At 45.9% G+C, this 12,739-nt stretch overlaps 1 protein-coding gene across 1 annotated transcript in view; it reads right to left on the bottom strand.

Moving 5' to 3' along the window:
- Nucleotides 1–12,739, bottom strand: part of trim66 (tripartite motif containing 66) — a 30,723-nt gene that overhangs the window by 14,265 nt on the left and 3,719 nt on the right. Inside the window, 8 exon segments of the mRNA XM_061670931.1 lie at nucleotides 400–1,241; nucleotides 2,250–2,367; nucleotides 3,248–3,394; nucleotides 3,611–3,725; nucleotides 4,574–4,690; nucleotides 4,990–5,119; nucleotides 10,274–10,469; nucleotides 11,275–11,484. Coding sequence (XP_061526915.1) covers nucleotides 400–1,241; nucleotides 2,250–2,367; nucleotides 3,248–3,394; nucleotides 3,611–3,725; nucleotides 4,574–4,690; nucleotides 4,990–5,119; nucleotides 10,274–10,469; nucleotides 11,275–11,283 — 1,674 coding nt within the window. The 5' untranslated portion in view covers nucleotides 11,284–11,484.

Genomic DNA, 12,739 nt, shown 5'->3' on the forward strand with positions numbered 1-12,739 from the left:
ACAAGAGATTTCTCAGGACAATAAAGCTCGGTTTTTATTGGACGCTGTCCGAGAGGTCGTATTTGAGCATTTTAGCCTTTGCTTGGGCATTGCATCCTCCAGAGAAAAGAACAAGAACAAGAACAACAACAAAAACTGTTCACTGCCACTCCCAGTTGAGGTTTACTGTCAAACCAAACATAAAACAAAGAGACTCTTTTGTATTTCAAATAACCACATAGCTTAGCCTTTCAGTCCGCTCATGTTTAACCCTACCCTACCCTGCCACGGATTAATGGCGTTTCCATTCATTTCAGTGGGAAAAGATGATTTGAAATATCAGTCTTTTGAGTTACAAGTGTGGTCATATCTCAAAGCACCATTGTACTTGTTAAAGTATTTACCGCTATTTTCTCTCACCTGGCCATTGGTTTGAGGTCGTAGCGTCGCTGCAGGACCGGTTCTCTGCTGCTCTTTCCTAAGCTCTGCTGTTGGAGAAACCTGACACTGTTGTTGTTGTTGTTGTTGTTGTTGTTGGACAGGATTCTGCTGGCTGGCGTCAGGCTCTGGCTCCTCACGTTCGGCCTCAACTGTTTGTCCACGACTCCCCTCCGCTCCGCACCGCTCCTCCCGGCTACCGTCAGCCGCGTCGTCTTGCTCCGCAACCGTCTCGTCGAGCACCTCCTGCAAAGTTGCGCCGCTGGGTGAGTTCTCCTGGCATCGGACACGGCTCTGGCGCGACCGATGTCGGTCTGCGCCCTGTTGACCATTGCTGACGGGAAGGGAGCCTCTCTGGTGACGGTGACGGAGATGCGATTCAGGCAGGGACTGCGGCTCAGAGACACAAGATTGCGGCTGGGACGGAGGTCCGCGGCTGCGGTTCGTTTGGATCGGTCCCGTGATGGGAACCCGGGATGAGGGCGAAGGGCATCGGGAAGACGTTTGCAAGGCGGAAGAGTCACTTGGGTCCCAGCACCTCGGCGGCTGCTGGCTCTGCAACCGGGATCCAGGGCCAGGGGGAACATAGCCTGAGATGTAGAGCGGGGCTCCCAGCTGGCTCTTGTCCAGATCTGACTGAGATGGGATGCCGTGCAGGCAACACACGCGGGGCTCGCAGCACATCTGGTACCCGCAGGCCGACTCTCGCCCTCTGCGGCAAACGGCCGGCGGAGCCGAGCGTGCCATCGGCTGGGGCCTGAGAACGGTGGAGCGGGCCGAGCCCTGCGGGTAGGGGCAGTTTCCACCTTCCACGGTCAGCTGGCCTGCATGGGACACACTTACAGTAAGACGTACTGTATGATAGAACGCAACCGTGTTAGAACACGTGAAAACCAGTGCCACAGCACCCGCGTCAGCTGGTGGCACTCTACGCCTTAACCTCAAGTCCTCTTTTAGCCAATCGGGCAAAATTCGGGAAAAATAAGAGCCACGACAGCAGCTCCGGAAGAGTTGAGTCGCGCCTTCACATCAAACTTGCGTTGAAAGTTAACAAAACAACGAAACTATAGAGTTAATTTCATGACTGAAGATGAATTTACCGCACACCGAGCGTTGAAGCACTGCATAACTACCGATGCGCTGCAACGGAAAAACTGTCACCCTCTACAATATAGCGTACCATATTATTTGTTAGTGAACCATAAAAACGTGGCACGATTGTCAAGGAAGAAGCGGACTGCCACAAAGAGTTTGCTGTTTCGTTGCTGTGCTGAGCAGGTGCACTGCGCTTCCTGCGCACTCAATTAACTATCGCGTGTCTTTGGAAATGTCAGTGGCAATCGAAATTATCATTCCAATTAATTGAAATTCATCTCATCTATTCATATTAAAGGCAATCAAAATGTGGATATACATTAATAATTCAATTTTAAAACAACAGTGAAGGCTTTATTTATATGTATTGTGAAGAAATAAGGCTGCTGATGGAGAACTCATTTTTAAATTCAGTGACAATTTATAAATGGATGAAAATAGTCAATAATAATAATAAAAAACGCTATTCCATTTTTTTGTAGGCATATGTATGAACTCTCGCCGAGGGTACATCTACATTTATAAATACAATTAAGTATAATTGTAAAGGAGGTGTGGAAGTGGATGTGGAGGATGCTCCAAACCACACAGAAGCAAACAACTATTGAAAATTAAAAAAAAATATATATACATATATATTTTTTTTTTAATATATATATATATATATATAATCTCATTTGGGTTGATGAGGAAACAATGTTGTCCTCGTCATATTGTTCCCATGTGATTCATTTTACCTAACGAGGACATCTGTTTGGTCCAGTAGCTTGCATCCCAATTGAACTTGATTTTCACAGGACTCCAACTTTCAGACTGCAGTGACGAGTCCAGCAATTGTTGGATTTGCAGAGAAATCTGAAAGAACAATAAACAGTCATACCGTCGCATTTTGCCTCTTGCATTTCCTTCAGCTTGGCTGGAACAGATTAGCATTAAGATGCTTACTGTAACAGTCAATGTATCTTAAATAGTTAAGATTGAAGTAACTTCATATCGCCTTGTGAACAAATACAAAGTAAAGTAAACAAAGTAAATTACACATCACACCTGTAGTGGGAAAAAAGATTTACAGTTGTTTTTACCATAGATGCTATGTTCAATTGAGTTTGTGTCGTTTCCAAGCAGAACATTTTGGATTATGTAAATCCTGATCCGAATTAGGGATGCAAAATTAGAAGAGTGTTGCTTAGGTGAATTGAAAACGAAATGTGAGTTGGAACGTTTGTCTTTATGTGCGCTGCGATTGAAGTTCTCAACTCGCACGGGCTCCGGTTACCTCGGAAGCGGAACCGATAATGGACGGACGAATGGAAACTCTCCCTGGGAACTAACAGGAATTTATGGGAATAAACGTGAATCAAACAGGAATTTACAAAATTGAAACTCGGCTCTTCACAGGGAACATAAATCAAGATGGGGAAATGATTTGAGCGTGATGCTGACTTTCTTTTGTCGAAGTCAACAGACAACAGCATGTGTAGCCTCACGGTTACTCCCGTTTATGTTATAGATTCTGAATGTACTCCTAATGCACGAATAATATAGTGCAGTTTCTTTCTACCGTCATTGTGTGTGTGCATGCTTCACAATGTACAAAATGAGGAGTCTACCTTCAAATCTGTATTTCTCTGAAGCTCATTAAATGTAACCTACTTTCATGATCTTTTTTTTTTTTTTTTTTCCCCGACGTGGCCCTACTTCGAGTGAATCTCACTGGATGGTACTATTGGCGTACCATTCCCCTGCTGAAGAGCACCGGGCCGCGGCAATGGTGCGTCGTTGCCCAACTGATGAACTTCTGCACCTGGTCCAGCTGGGCGCATGTCTCTATCGCCCCCTGCAGCTGGTCCTCCAGACGCTGCTGGAAGTCCTCTGAGATTTTCTGCAGAGAAAACAATAACACGTACGCACGCAGTCTCACGCGCCCGCTGGCGCGCACGGAGGAATCGCCGATCGACGGCGGCTGCAATCTACTTCCGTACGCGTTGTCTTGAACTGCTTTTTGTTTTCTTCCAGGAGTAATTGTAGTAACTGATTCTTTACCCGTACATTTCCTAACTGGCTGAGTGATAAGAAGAAAAGAAGAGAAAGTAATTACCTCCAGTTGCTCTATTAATAGATTAGCTCGTTTGTTAAGCTCGTTGATCATAATCATTTTTGCCATCTTAATCTGGTTCTCAGCCTTCCTGTGTGCAATCTTGACTCCATGAACTCTACAAAAAGACAGAAAATGGGAAACAAATCTCATCTGGGAGGGGGAAAAAAAATCTCACTTGCATAAGTTTGTAAGATAAATTCACAGGCCACAATATTCAGTTTAGAGTGGACTGAAAAAGTCTACACACCCCTGTTCTAATGCCAGGTTTTTGTGATATTAAAAAAAATGTCCACTATTAATGTGACCTACAGTCACCTGTACAACTCAACTGAAAAAAAAAAAAAGATTTTCAAGAGGGGAAGCAAAGACAAACAACTGCAACTGATCAACCACAAATAAAGTTCAGCTGCTCTTTTTTGCTTTCTGGCAGAAGCCTGAAGGTTTTGCGTGAATGCCGACTGGTATTTGGAACTGCGCAGCACGATGTTGCCACCGCCATGCTACACTGCAGGTATGATGTCCTTTCGGTTAGGAGTAGTATTCGTGCCAAACATACCTTTTGGAATTACGGGCAAAAATTTTAACCTGGCCTTTTTTTTGTTTGTTTTTTCCATCATAAAAACCTGGCATTTCCACTACCCGCACAATCTTATGAGATCCAATATGAGAACCTACCTAACCAGCTACATGAGAGGGACAAAATACTAAATAAAACCGACAACCACAGTACAGTAGAGCCCTGCATTTTTGTGGTTCTCTTTTTTTGCCCATTTGTGGATATTTGGGGGCGGGGCCTATCCTGTTACGCACTAAAAAAAAAACCTCCTCTTTCCACCATTTTTGTAATGGAGCTCATTAGATGAATGAAGTGTCTGGGACATGGAGATGAATGCAATTGTTAGGTACACGCCGTTAAATTTGTGAACTGATTTCCATCAGTGATTTCTTCTGAGCCGAACCAACCTGTCCTCGATCTGCTTCGCGTTGCTCTCCACTGCGGACCTCTTCTCTTCCACCTGGACCGTCAGGCTTTCAAAGAGCCACCGCTGGTCCTCGAGAGCCTTCCCAATTTGCACCACCCTGCGCACATTAGGTGTAGCATTCACAGCAGTCACCACGGGGGAACGTCATGAATAAACAACGCCAGAAGGAAATGCGTTTCTCCCGGGGAGCAGGTGACCTTAGAGCCCGCCACTGTGCTGGAACATCACCAAAAACAAAAGCACAGGAATACTGAATAGATAGGAGGCAGGTCAAGGGGAGTGTTTATGCAGATACTAATGATAAAAGTGACAGGGAACTTTTTAACCTGCATTGAGCCCTTCTTTGCCGTGTCCTTGTGCTAGCATACGAGTGTGTGTGTGTGTGTGAGAACTGACCTGTGAGTTTTGTGGGAGGACAGGTGACAGCTGCTGCAGCATAGGAGGTCACATGACTCACAAAGCAACTCCAGGGGCTGCTGTCTATGAGAGTGGCACATGAGGAGGGAACAAGGATACGACCCCGTGCCTAAAAAAAAAAAAAAAAACGAGGAGTGGGGGCAATTAGCAAACACGTCGACTCAGGACACGTCAAGCTGGAGCAGCATTTGTGCAACAAGTGTGGATGTACACTGCCTAGCCGCTACATTAGGTACACCTGCAAATAATATATAGATCAAATATGGTTTTACAAGGATAATAACCCGTTTGGATTGAGGTATTACTTTAATGGCTCACTGTTGCTGTAGCAGCCATCACCCAACTGGATGTCCTTGTCTGTTCCTAATACATTGGCTAGCTTTACAAGAAGCATGTAATAATAATATAGATGGACAACCCCAATTCCAATGAAGTTGGGACGTTGTGTTAAACATAAATAAAAACTGAATACAATGATTTGCAAATCACGTTCAACCTATATTTCATTGACCACACTACAAAGACAAGATACTTCATGTTCAAACTGATAAACGTGACTGTTTTTCACAAATAATCATGGACTTTGAATTTGATGGCTGCAACGTTCCAAAAAAGCTGGGACAGGCTGATGTTTACCACTGTGTTACATCACCTTTTCTTTGAACAACATTCAATCAACGTTTGGGAACTGAGGACACTCATTGTTGAAGCTTTGGAGGTGGAATTCTTTCCCATTCTCGCTCGATGTACAGCTTCAGCCGTTCAACAGTCCGGGGTCTCCGTTGTCGTATTTTACGCTTCATAATGCGCCACGCATTTTTAATGGGAGACCGGTCTGGACCGCAGGCAGGCCAGTCTCGTACCCGCACTCTTTAACGACGAAGCCACGCTGTTGTAACACGTGCAGAATGTGGTTTGGCATTGTCTTGCTGAAATAAGCAGGGGTGTCCATGAAAAGGACGTCGCTTGGATGGCAGCATATGTTTCTCCAAAATGTGTATGTACCTTTCAGCATTAATGGTGCCTTCACAGATGTGTAAGTTACCCATATCATTGGCACTAACACAGCCCCATACCATCACAGATGCTGGCTTTTGAACTTTCCTTCCATAACAGTCCGGATGGTTCTTTTCCGCTTTGGCCCGGAGGACACGATGGCCACAATTTCCAAAATCAATTTGAAATGCGGACTCGTCGGACCACAGAAGACTTTTCCACTTTGTGTCAGTCCATCTTCGATGAGCTCGGGCCCAGAGAAGCCGCCGGCGTTTCTGGGTGTTGTTGATAAATGGCTTTTGCTTTGCATAGTAGAGTTTCAAGTTGCACTTCCGGATGTAGCGCCCAACTGTATTTTCTGACATTGGTTTTCTGAAGTGTTCCTGAGCCCACGCGGCGATATCCTTTACACATCGATGTCGGTTTTCGATGCAGTGCCGCCCGAGGGATCGAAGGTCACGGGCATTCGATGTGGGTTTTCGGCCTTGTCGCTTACATGCAGTGATTTGTCCAGATTCTCTGAACCTTTTGATGATATTACGGACCGTAGATGATGAAATCCTTAAATTCCTTGCAATTGTACGTTGAGGAACATTGTCCTTAAACTGTTGGACTATTTTCTCACACTATTTTCTTCACAAAGAGGTGAACCTCGGCCCATCTTTGCTTGGGAATGACTGAGCAATTCAGGGAGGCAATCACGGCACCCACCTGTTCCCAATGAGCCTGTTCACCTGTGGGACGTTCCAAACACGTGTTTGATGAGCATTCCTCAACTTTCTCACTTTGTCTTTTTTGCCACCTGTCCCAGCTTGTTTGGAACGTGTTGCAGCCATCAAATTCTAAGTTCATGATTATTTGCTAAAAACAATCAAGTTGATCAGTTTGAACAGGAAATATCTTGTCTTTGTAGTGTATTCAATTCAATATAGGTTGAACATGATTGGCAAATCATAGTATTCTGTTTTTATTTGTTGAACACAACGTTCCAACTTCATTTGAATTGGGGTTGTAGTACAGTGTTCCCCTGCATATTTGCGATTCGCCACTTACGGATTCACTTATTTGCGGATGTTGTTTTTGGAACCTATCACACAAAAGACGGTCCAAGTGATGGCTCTCATCTAAAAAACCTCATATGTAAGGCGCCACTGTATGTTGAGGTAAATTGAGGGTGCGCCACGTGGTGCTCTGGTGCCATCTTGTGGCACCAGAGCACCACGTGGAAAACTTTTAAGTTTAAAACTTTTAAGTTGGGGATCTTAACGCTATAATCAACAACTACCTTTTGTTCAAAATATCCATCCATCCATCCATCCATCCATCCATCCATTTTCCGAGCCGCTTCTCCTCACGCGGGTCGCGGGCGTGCTGGAGCCTATCCCAGCTATCGTCGGGCAGGAGGCCGGCCGGTACACTCTGAACTGGTTGCCGGCCAATCGCAGTTGTTCAAAATCATAAGAAGAAGAAGAAGAAGAATTTTCACCCAAGCCACGACAAGAGTAGATGACAGTATGCTGATTATGCCTATCAGCGTCTGACACATCTTGCTATATTTTTCAATTATTATTATTTTTGTATATATATTTAGCGATCTAAAATGACGTAGAGGTCGCAGGTCGACTGAGCCGTAGAGAGGCCTCGCCAATCGCATTCACACCTGTGGACAATTTATCGTCTTCAATGTATCGAATATACATTTTGGGAGTGTGGGAGGAAGCTGGAGTCCTGGAAGAAAGCTCTCTTGCCTGGCAGCTCCGTCCTCATCATCCTTCCGCCAATATACTCACTATTTCTCCTCTGGACATGTAAAAAATCATGAATCAAATTGTCCTCTACGCTCTCGAACGAGGGCGTCAGCTGAATGCGCCGAAAGCACACCGCTCAAATGTCAATTGTTAATCAAATACCACGACTACCACCTGGAAAAGTGTACGCCGCTTCGTCTAGCGTCTTTCTTATGCCTGCACGTACGCGTGACTACGTTGGAGCTACGAAAGGATATCCACTTAAAGCGTCTACTGGCCGGAATACGTCGCATCGGGTTATCGTGGGGCTTTTCCGCGCCGCGACGAGCCCCACTCAAGCGGCCACGCCGGCGAGAAGAGCCGCTGCACGCGCTGGCGATCAAGTAGGACTTCCTTTTCCACCTTCTTTTCCCCTCTCGGCGCTTCTCACCGTGACACGCGCGCACTCACAGCCAACAATGAGGCACTCTACGGTAAGCGGTCATGCCAGCGGACAATCCGAGGGAAAGATGCACTTCAGGGCCGTAGGCGTAGATAGCTAGCGAGCTAGCTAACTGCACGTCGGGATTTCATCAGTGGGCGGATGACCACCGATGCCAACGAAGGCGAAGTTCTTATAAAGCAGGGGAGGGGGGACTCGTGCGCTGTTTTAGCCACGCCCCCCAAAGTCAGGAAATGGCAAAAAACAGTTTATTAACATGGCCTTTAATATTATCTAACCCTCTGGCAACAAAAGCGAGGACACCGCTAAATGAAAATGTCCAAAATGTGTCCTGACTTATGTTAGAATGCATACTACACTTGCGGTGGAAGAGCAATCCAAGTGACAAAACGAAAATCAATTCTTTGATGCAGCGGCAGCCCAAATATCTTTCAACACACTTGTAAATAGGTCAGCGCGGAAAGTGACGAACGTAGCCTCACTGCGCTGCGTTGGCCGCCTCACCTGGTTCGACCCGCTCACACTTGCGTGGTTTACGAGCGCGGCGTCGTTGAGTGTTCGCAAACCCGACGTGAGTGAGCGCATCCCGTCTGCGAGCTCCTGTCACACTGCACAAACTAACAATGGGACCTCACCGTAGGTGAGCGCAGAGGACAAACTGGCGGTCTAAAAAAGCTTCTACTCCACTTGAGGCTCTTTAAATAGCAGCATGCTAATATTAGCAAATAATCAAACCTTACAGCCTCTTTACAAATCTGGGACACTTATCTAAATAAAGGTGTGATTAAAAATAGCAATCTTCAGGAACCATTTTCAACTATTACTAAAAGGCATACCATATTTAAATCGTGACACGGAGTGTTTTTGAAGTAAGGCTTTCTTTTGTGTTTTTCAATAAGGAAACATGCGCTTTATAAAGTATCATTTAAAAGAATGTCAAGAATTAAATAGCGTTTGCCACATATTTTGCTTCACTGGTGCTGCTCCTTCTGGTGTGTGCACCTTGGCCACCTGGGGGCAGTATAATACATCCATCCATCCATTTTCTTTTACCGCTTCTCCTCACGCGGGTCGTGGGAGCGCCGGAGCCCGTCCCAGCTATCAACGGGCAGGAGGCGGGCTACACCCCGAACTGGTTGCCGGCCAATCGCAGGGCGCATACAAACAAACAACCATTCGCACTCACATTCGCACCTACGGGCAATTCCGAGTCTTCAATGAACCTAGCGTGCCTATTTTTGGGATGTGGGAGGAAAGCGGAGTGCCCGGAGAAAAGCCACGCAGGCACGGGGAGAACATGCTAACTCCACACAGACGGGGCCGGGGATTGAACCCCTGTCCTCAGAACTGCGAGGCAGACGCTCTAAGCAGTCGCCCACCGGGCCGCCCAGTATAATACGGACATTCGGCTACACAAGTAGCCGGTCAAAACTCCTCACTAAGCCGCGGTAATATTAGTCGTTTTTCGGAAAGGATAAACAATGTATGCCTGTCTCTCTACGTGTGTCGCTCCACCGTTTGTGCTCAAATATCAATAAACGCCACGACACATTTGTTAGCCTATCTCAGGTGTTTTGCATTGTTTATTAGCATGAAGCTAAATGGACTTTACTAAGGCAAAACTATGTGGTTGTTTTAAATCCCCAATTTGTAATTGCCTTCATTTTATTCTTAGTTTTGAAAGTAAACTTCCTTCAACTGGGAGTGGGAATAACGGCGCGAAGCCTTTTCTTTGAAGAATTGTTCACTTTCTGCCAAACTGCTGCTTGCTGTGAAGGGAACTTGAGTTGAGTTCATTGCCACCAAACAGTCCTCGTGTCTGAAAGAGTTGCTCGCAGGTACTTTCTCCTCCATATTTTGTTAAAATAGAAGCAATACTTTTCTGACCCAAAGTAAGAAAGACTTAAATAGCGCTAAAGTCAATTGTGGGGGAGACCTTGATTGACTGAGTGATTGAGATCTGAAGCAGAAAAAAAAGAAAACTGGGACAGAAGTGACACGGAGCAACTTGAACAGTCAAACGTCCCACCGGCAGGCAAAGGAAAGCCGAGCGAAGACTGAGCGAAAGCGCACTCGCCTGGTCCGGTCGCAGGAAGCGAGCCAGAGCCTCTCTGGTGCGGCTCGGGCCTCTGCCGGTCGTGCAGGTCCGCGTACCGGGACGACAACGCGGCTCTCTGATGCCGATGCACGTCCGTGCACTGGTAACACAACCACTTGTTGCAGAGTGTGCACAAGCTCTGTGCAAGCGTCGTCTCCGAGCACTCTGAGCAACTCTAATGAAGGGAAAGAGGGGAAAAAAAACATAAGAAAACAACACCTTCAGCAGAAGAGGTGCCATCTTTTTGTATTCAGTCACTGCATCATAGATTCCTAGTCATCCGTGCAAGTTATTTGGATCACGTTGAAATGTTGCGGGGTACACTCTGGACTGGTTGCCAGCCAATCGCAAGGTGCTGTTCATTGAAACGCTCACATTTCCGTTACAGACCCACTATCACTCAAAAGACACGATGACACGAACATCATGGGACTTCTACTGCTGTTGTGCCTATTGTTCTCTCATCATCGTTCTACCCTCCGTCTCTCTGTCTCAACCCCAGAGAGCCGGGGCTCTTTTCGAGTTTCTTCTGTTGCGGTCGGTGCTGATGGAAATGTTCCATTCCTGAAAAAGGGTATTGATTTTTAAAACGTGCGCCCCGGTTCCGCCGCCTCTGGTTGAGGTAGTTTTCTTTTAAGTATTTAAGTAGTTTCATTCTTGACCTTAATGTGTAAAGTGCCTCAATTGTGAGTTGGCACTATAGAAACGATATTAACTTGACTTCAATCAACTCCAGTCTTATCAGAATAACTTTTTACTCTCTTTTGTGATCATGAAGGTTTAAGTTCAGTGAAAGATACAAGAAAAAATTGGATTGGAACCATTCAAGAGTGAGGAGGACCAGCATGAACTCTAATGTGTAGAAAATATTTCTACCCATTGACAGTAACATACTGTGGAAACCTCTGCAAAAAAAAAAAAAAAACGCGTGACAAAACTAACAAACCACACAAATCAATCAACGAAATCGCCAATTTTACCTTCTCCATTTCCGAGCCTTTTGCAGAATGGCGTCGCCTTGGCAGAGAGGAGCGCGTGCCGCCTGGCGCCTTGGCAGCAGAAGACTGACAAGACTGAGAGCACTTCTACCTGAGGCAGGAAGCGCTGTGCCCCGCAGGAAAACGCTTACGTGACAGCCTCACGGCACGCTCTACCTCGCCACTTCAACCGAGTGGAGGATCCCCACCTCGCTGTGGCGGAGAATAGAGAGAGAGAGAGAGAGAGATAGGGATAGGGTGTCACACTCAAATTCATCCCCTGCTTGCATCAAATTGGGAAAATCTCTTCTTCTTTTTTTTTTCCAATACAACCGTGCATAATAATTGGGAATTAGGGAGACGGGATCATTATTTTTTTCTTTTTTTATAGGGCAAAATATCCCTGGAAGCTCTTTTTGCGAAATGGAGGGAGGAGAAGCAAGTGAAGGAGGGGGAACATTTGTTTCCCATGAAGGCAAGCGGGTCCAGGAAAAAAAGATCTGTAGGACGAGAGCGAGGCAGCTGTGGCCTTCTTTTGCAGTCCCGCGTCAGCGTGAGCGCGAGGGCCCACAGGAGCCGACGGAGGTGGCTCTTCAAAAGCAGGTCAGCCTCTGATAAGCTCCAGAGGGGACCGGGTTACACTCCCGCAACCCCTGCTAAAATTATGAAATCAATTACGAGTCCCTGGCAGACTGACTGAGATGAAGACCTAATTTCGACACAAATTTAGACTCTGTTGCAGTAGAGGAAAATACTTTTAAGCCCTCCGAAGGTGTTATTAGCTTCTGCCTGACGACAACCTCTTCAGCAGGCTGACCTACAAATGTGGCAAATTTCACATCCTCGGGTGCTTCGGTGGGGAGCTCAGAGCAATCCCGTTCCCCCACGGCGCGCCGGTGGACCCAATTTGAAAACACGATTAGTCGCTCGTCATTCGCCCGGCTTTTAATGTGGGCGCGCTGGAACAAAAAAAAAAAAAGGGCGAGGAGCGCTCGCCCGCAAGCGTCCTTGCATGAAGCAGGGATAAAATGGCAGAAGGCTGTCACAGTTCGGGTTTGTCATTTGATTGTCCCGTTGGGTCACAACGGTTTGATCTCTGCGTTTTCTTAATGTCCTTCACATCACATAAGATTTCAAAACTGAAGCGCTGCCTCTTCAGTGGATATTTTGAAAAACTTATTTCTTTCAGCATTTACTCCAGTTACACTAGATTGTTTCCATTTTTTTACTGTAATTTTATTTTGTTTGTATTTTTAGTCATATTTCTCATTTATTTTTGATTGACATTTTCTTTATATGCATTTGTATTCTTACTCAATTGATTTGAATAATTCGATTGGATACATTTGTGTTTTTAACGATGAAATGTAAAGCTGCGACTGCCTGGCACGTCAGCTGGGATGGGCTCCAGGTCCCCATGACCCCGACGAGTACGAGCAGCATAGAAAATACTGTGCATGTGTTACCC

This window comes from Phycodurus eques, chromosome 2 (genome assembly GCF_024500275.1).
Source record: "Phycodurus eques isolate BA_2022a chromosome 2, UOR_Pequ_1.1, whole genome shotgun sequence".
Lineage (NCBI taxonomy): Eukaryota > Metazoa > Chordata > Actinopteri > Syngnathiformes > Syngnathidae > Phycodurus > Phycodurus eques.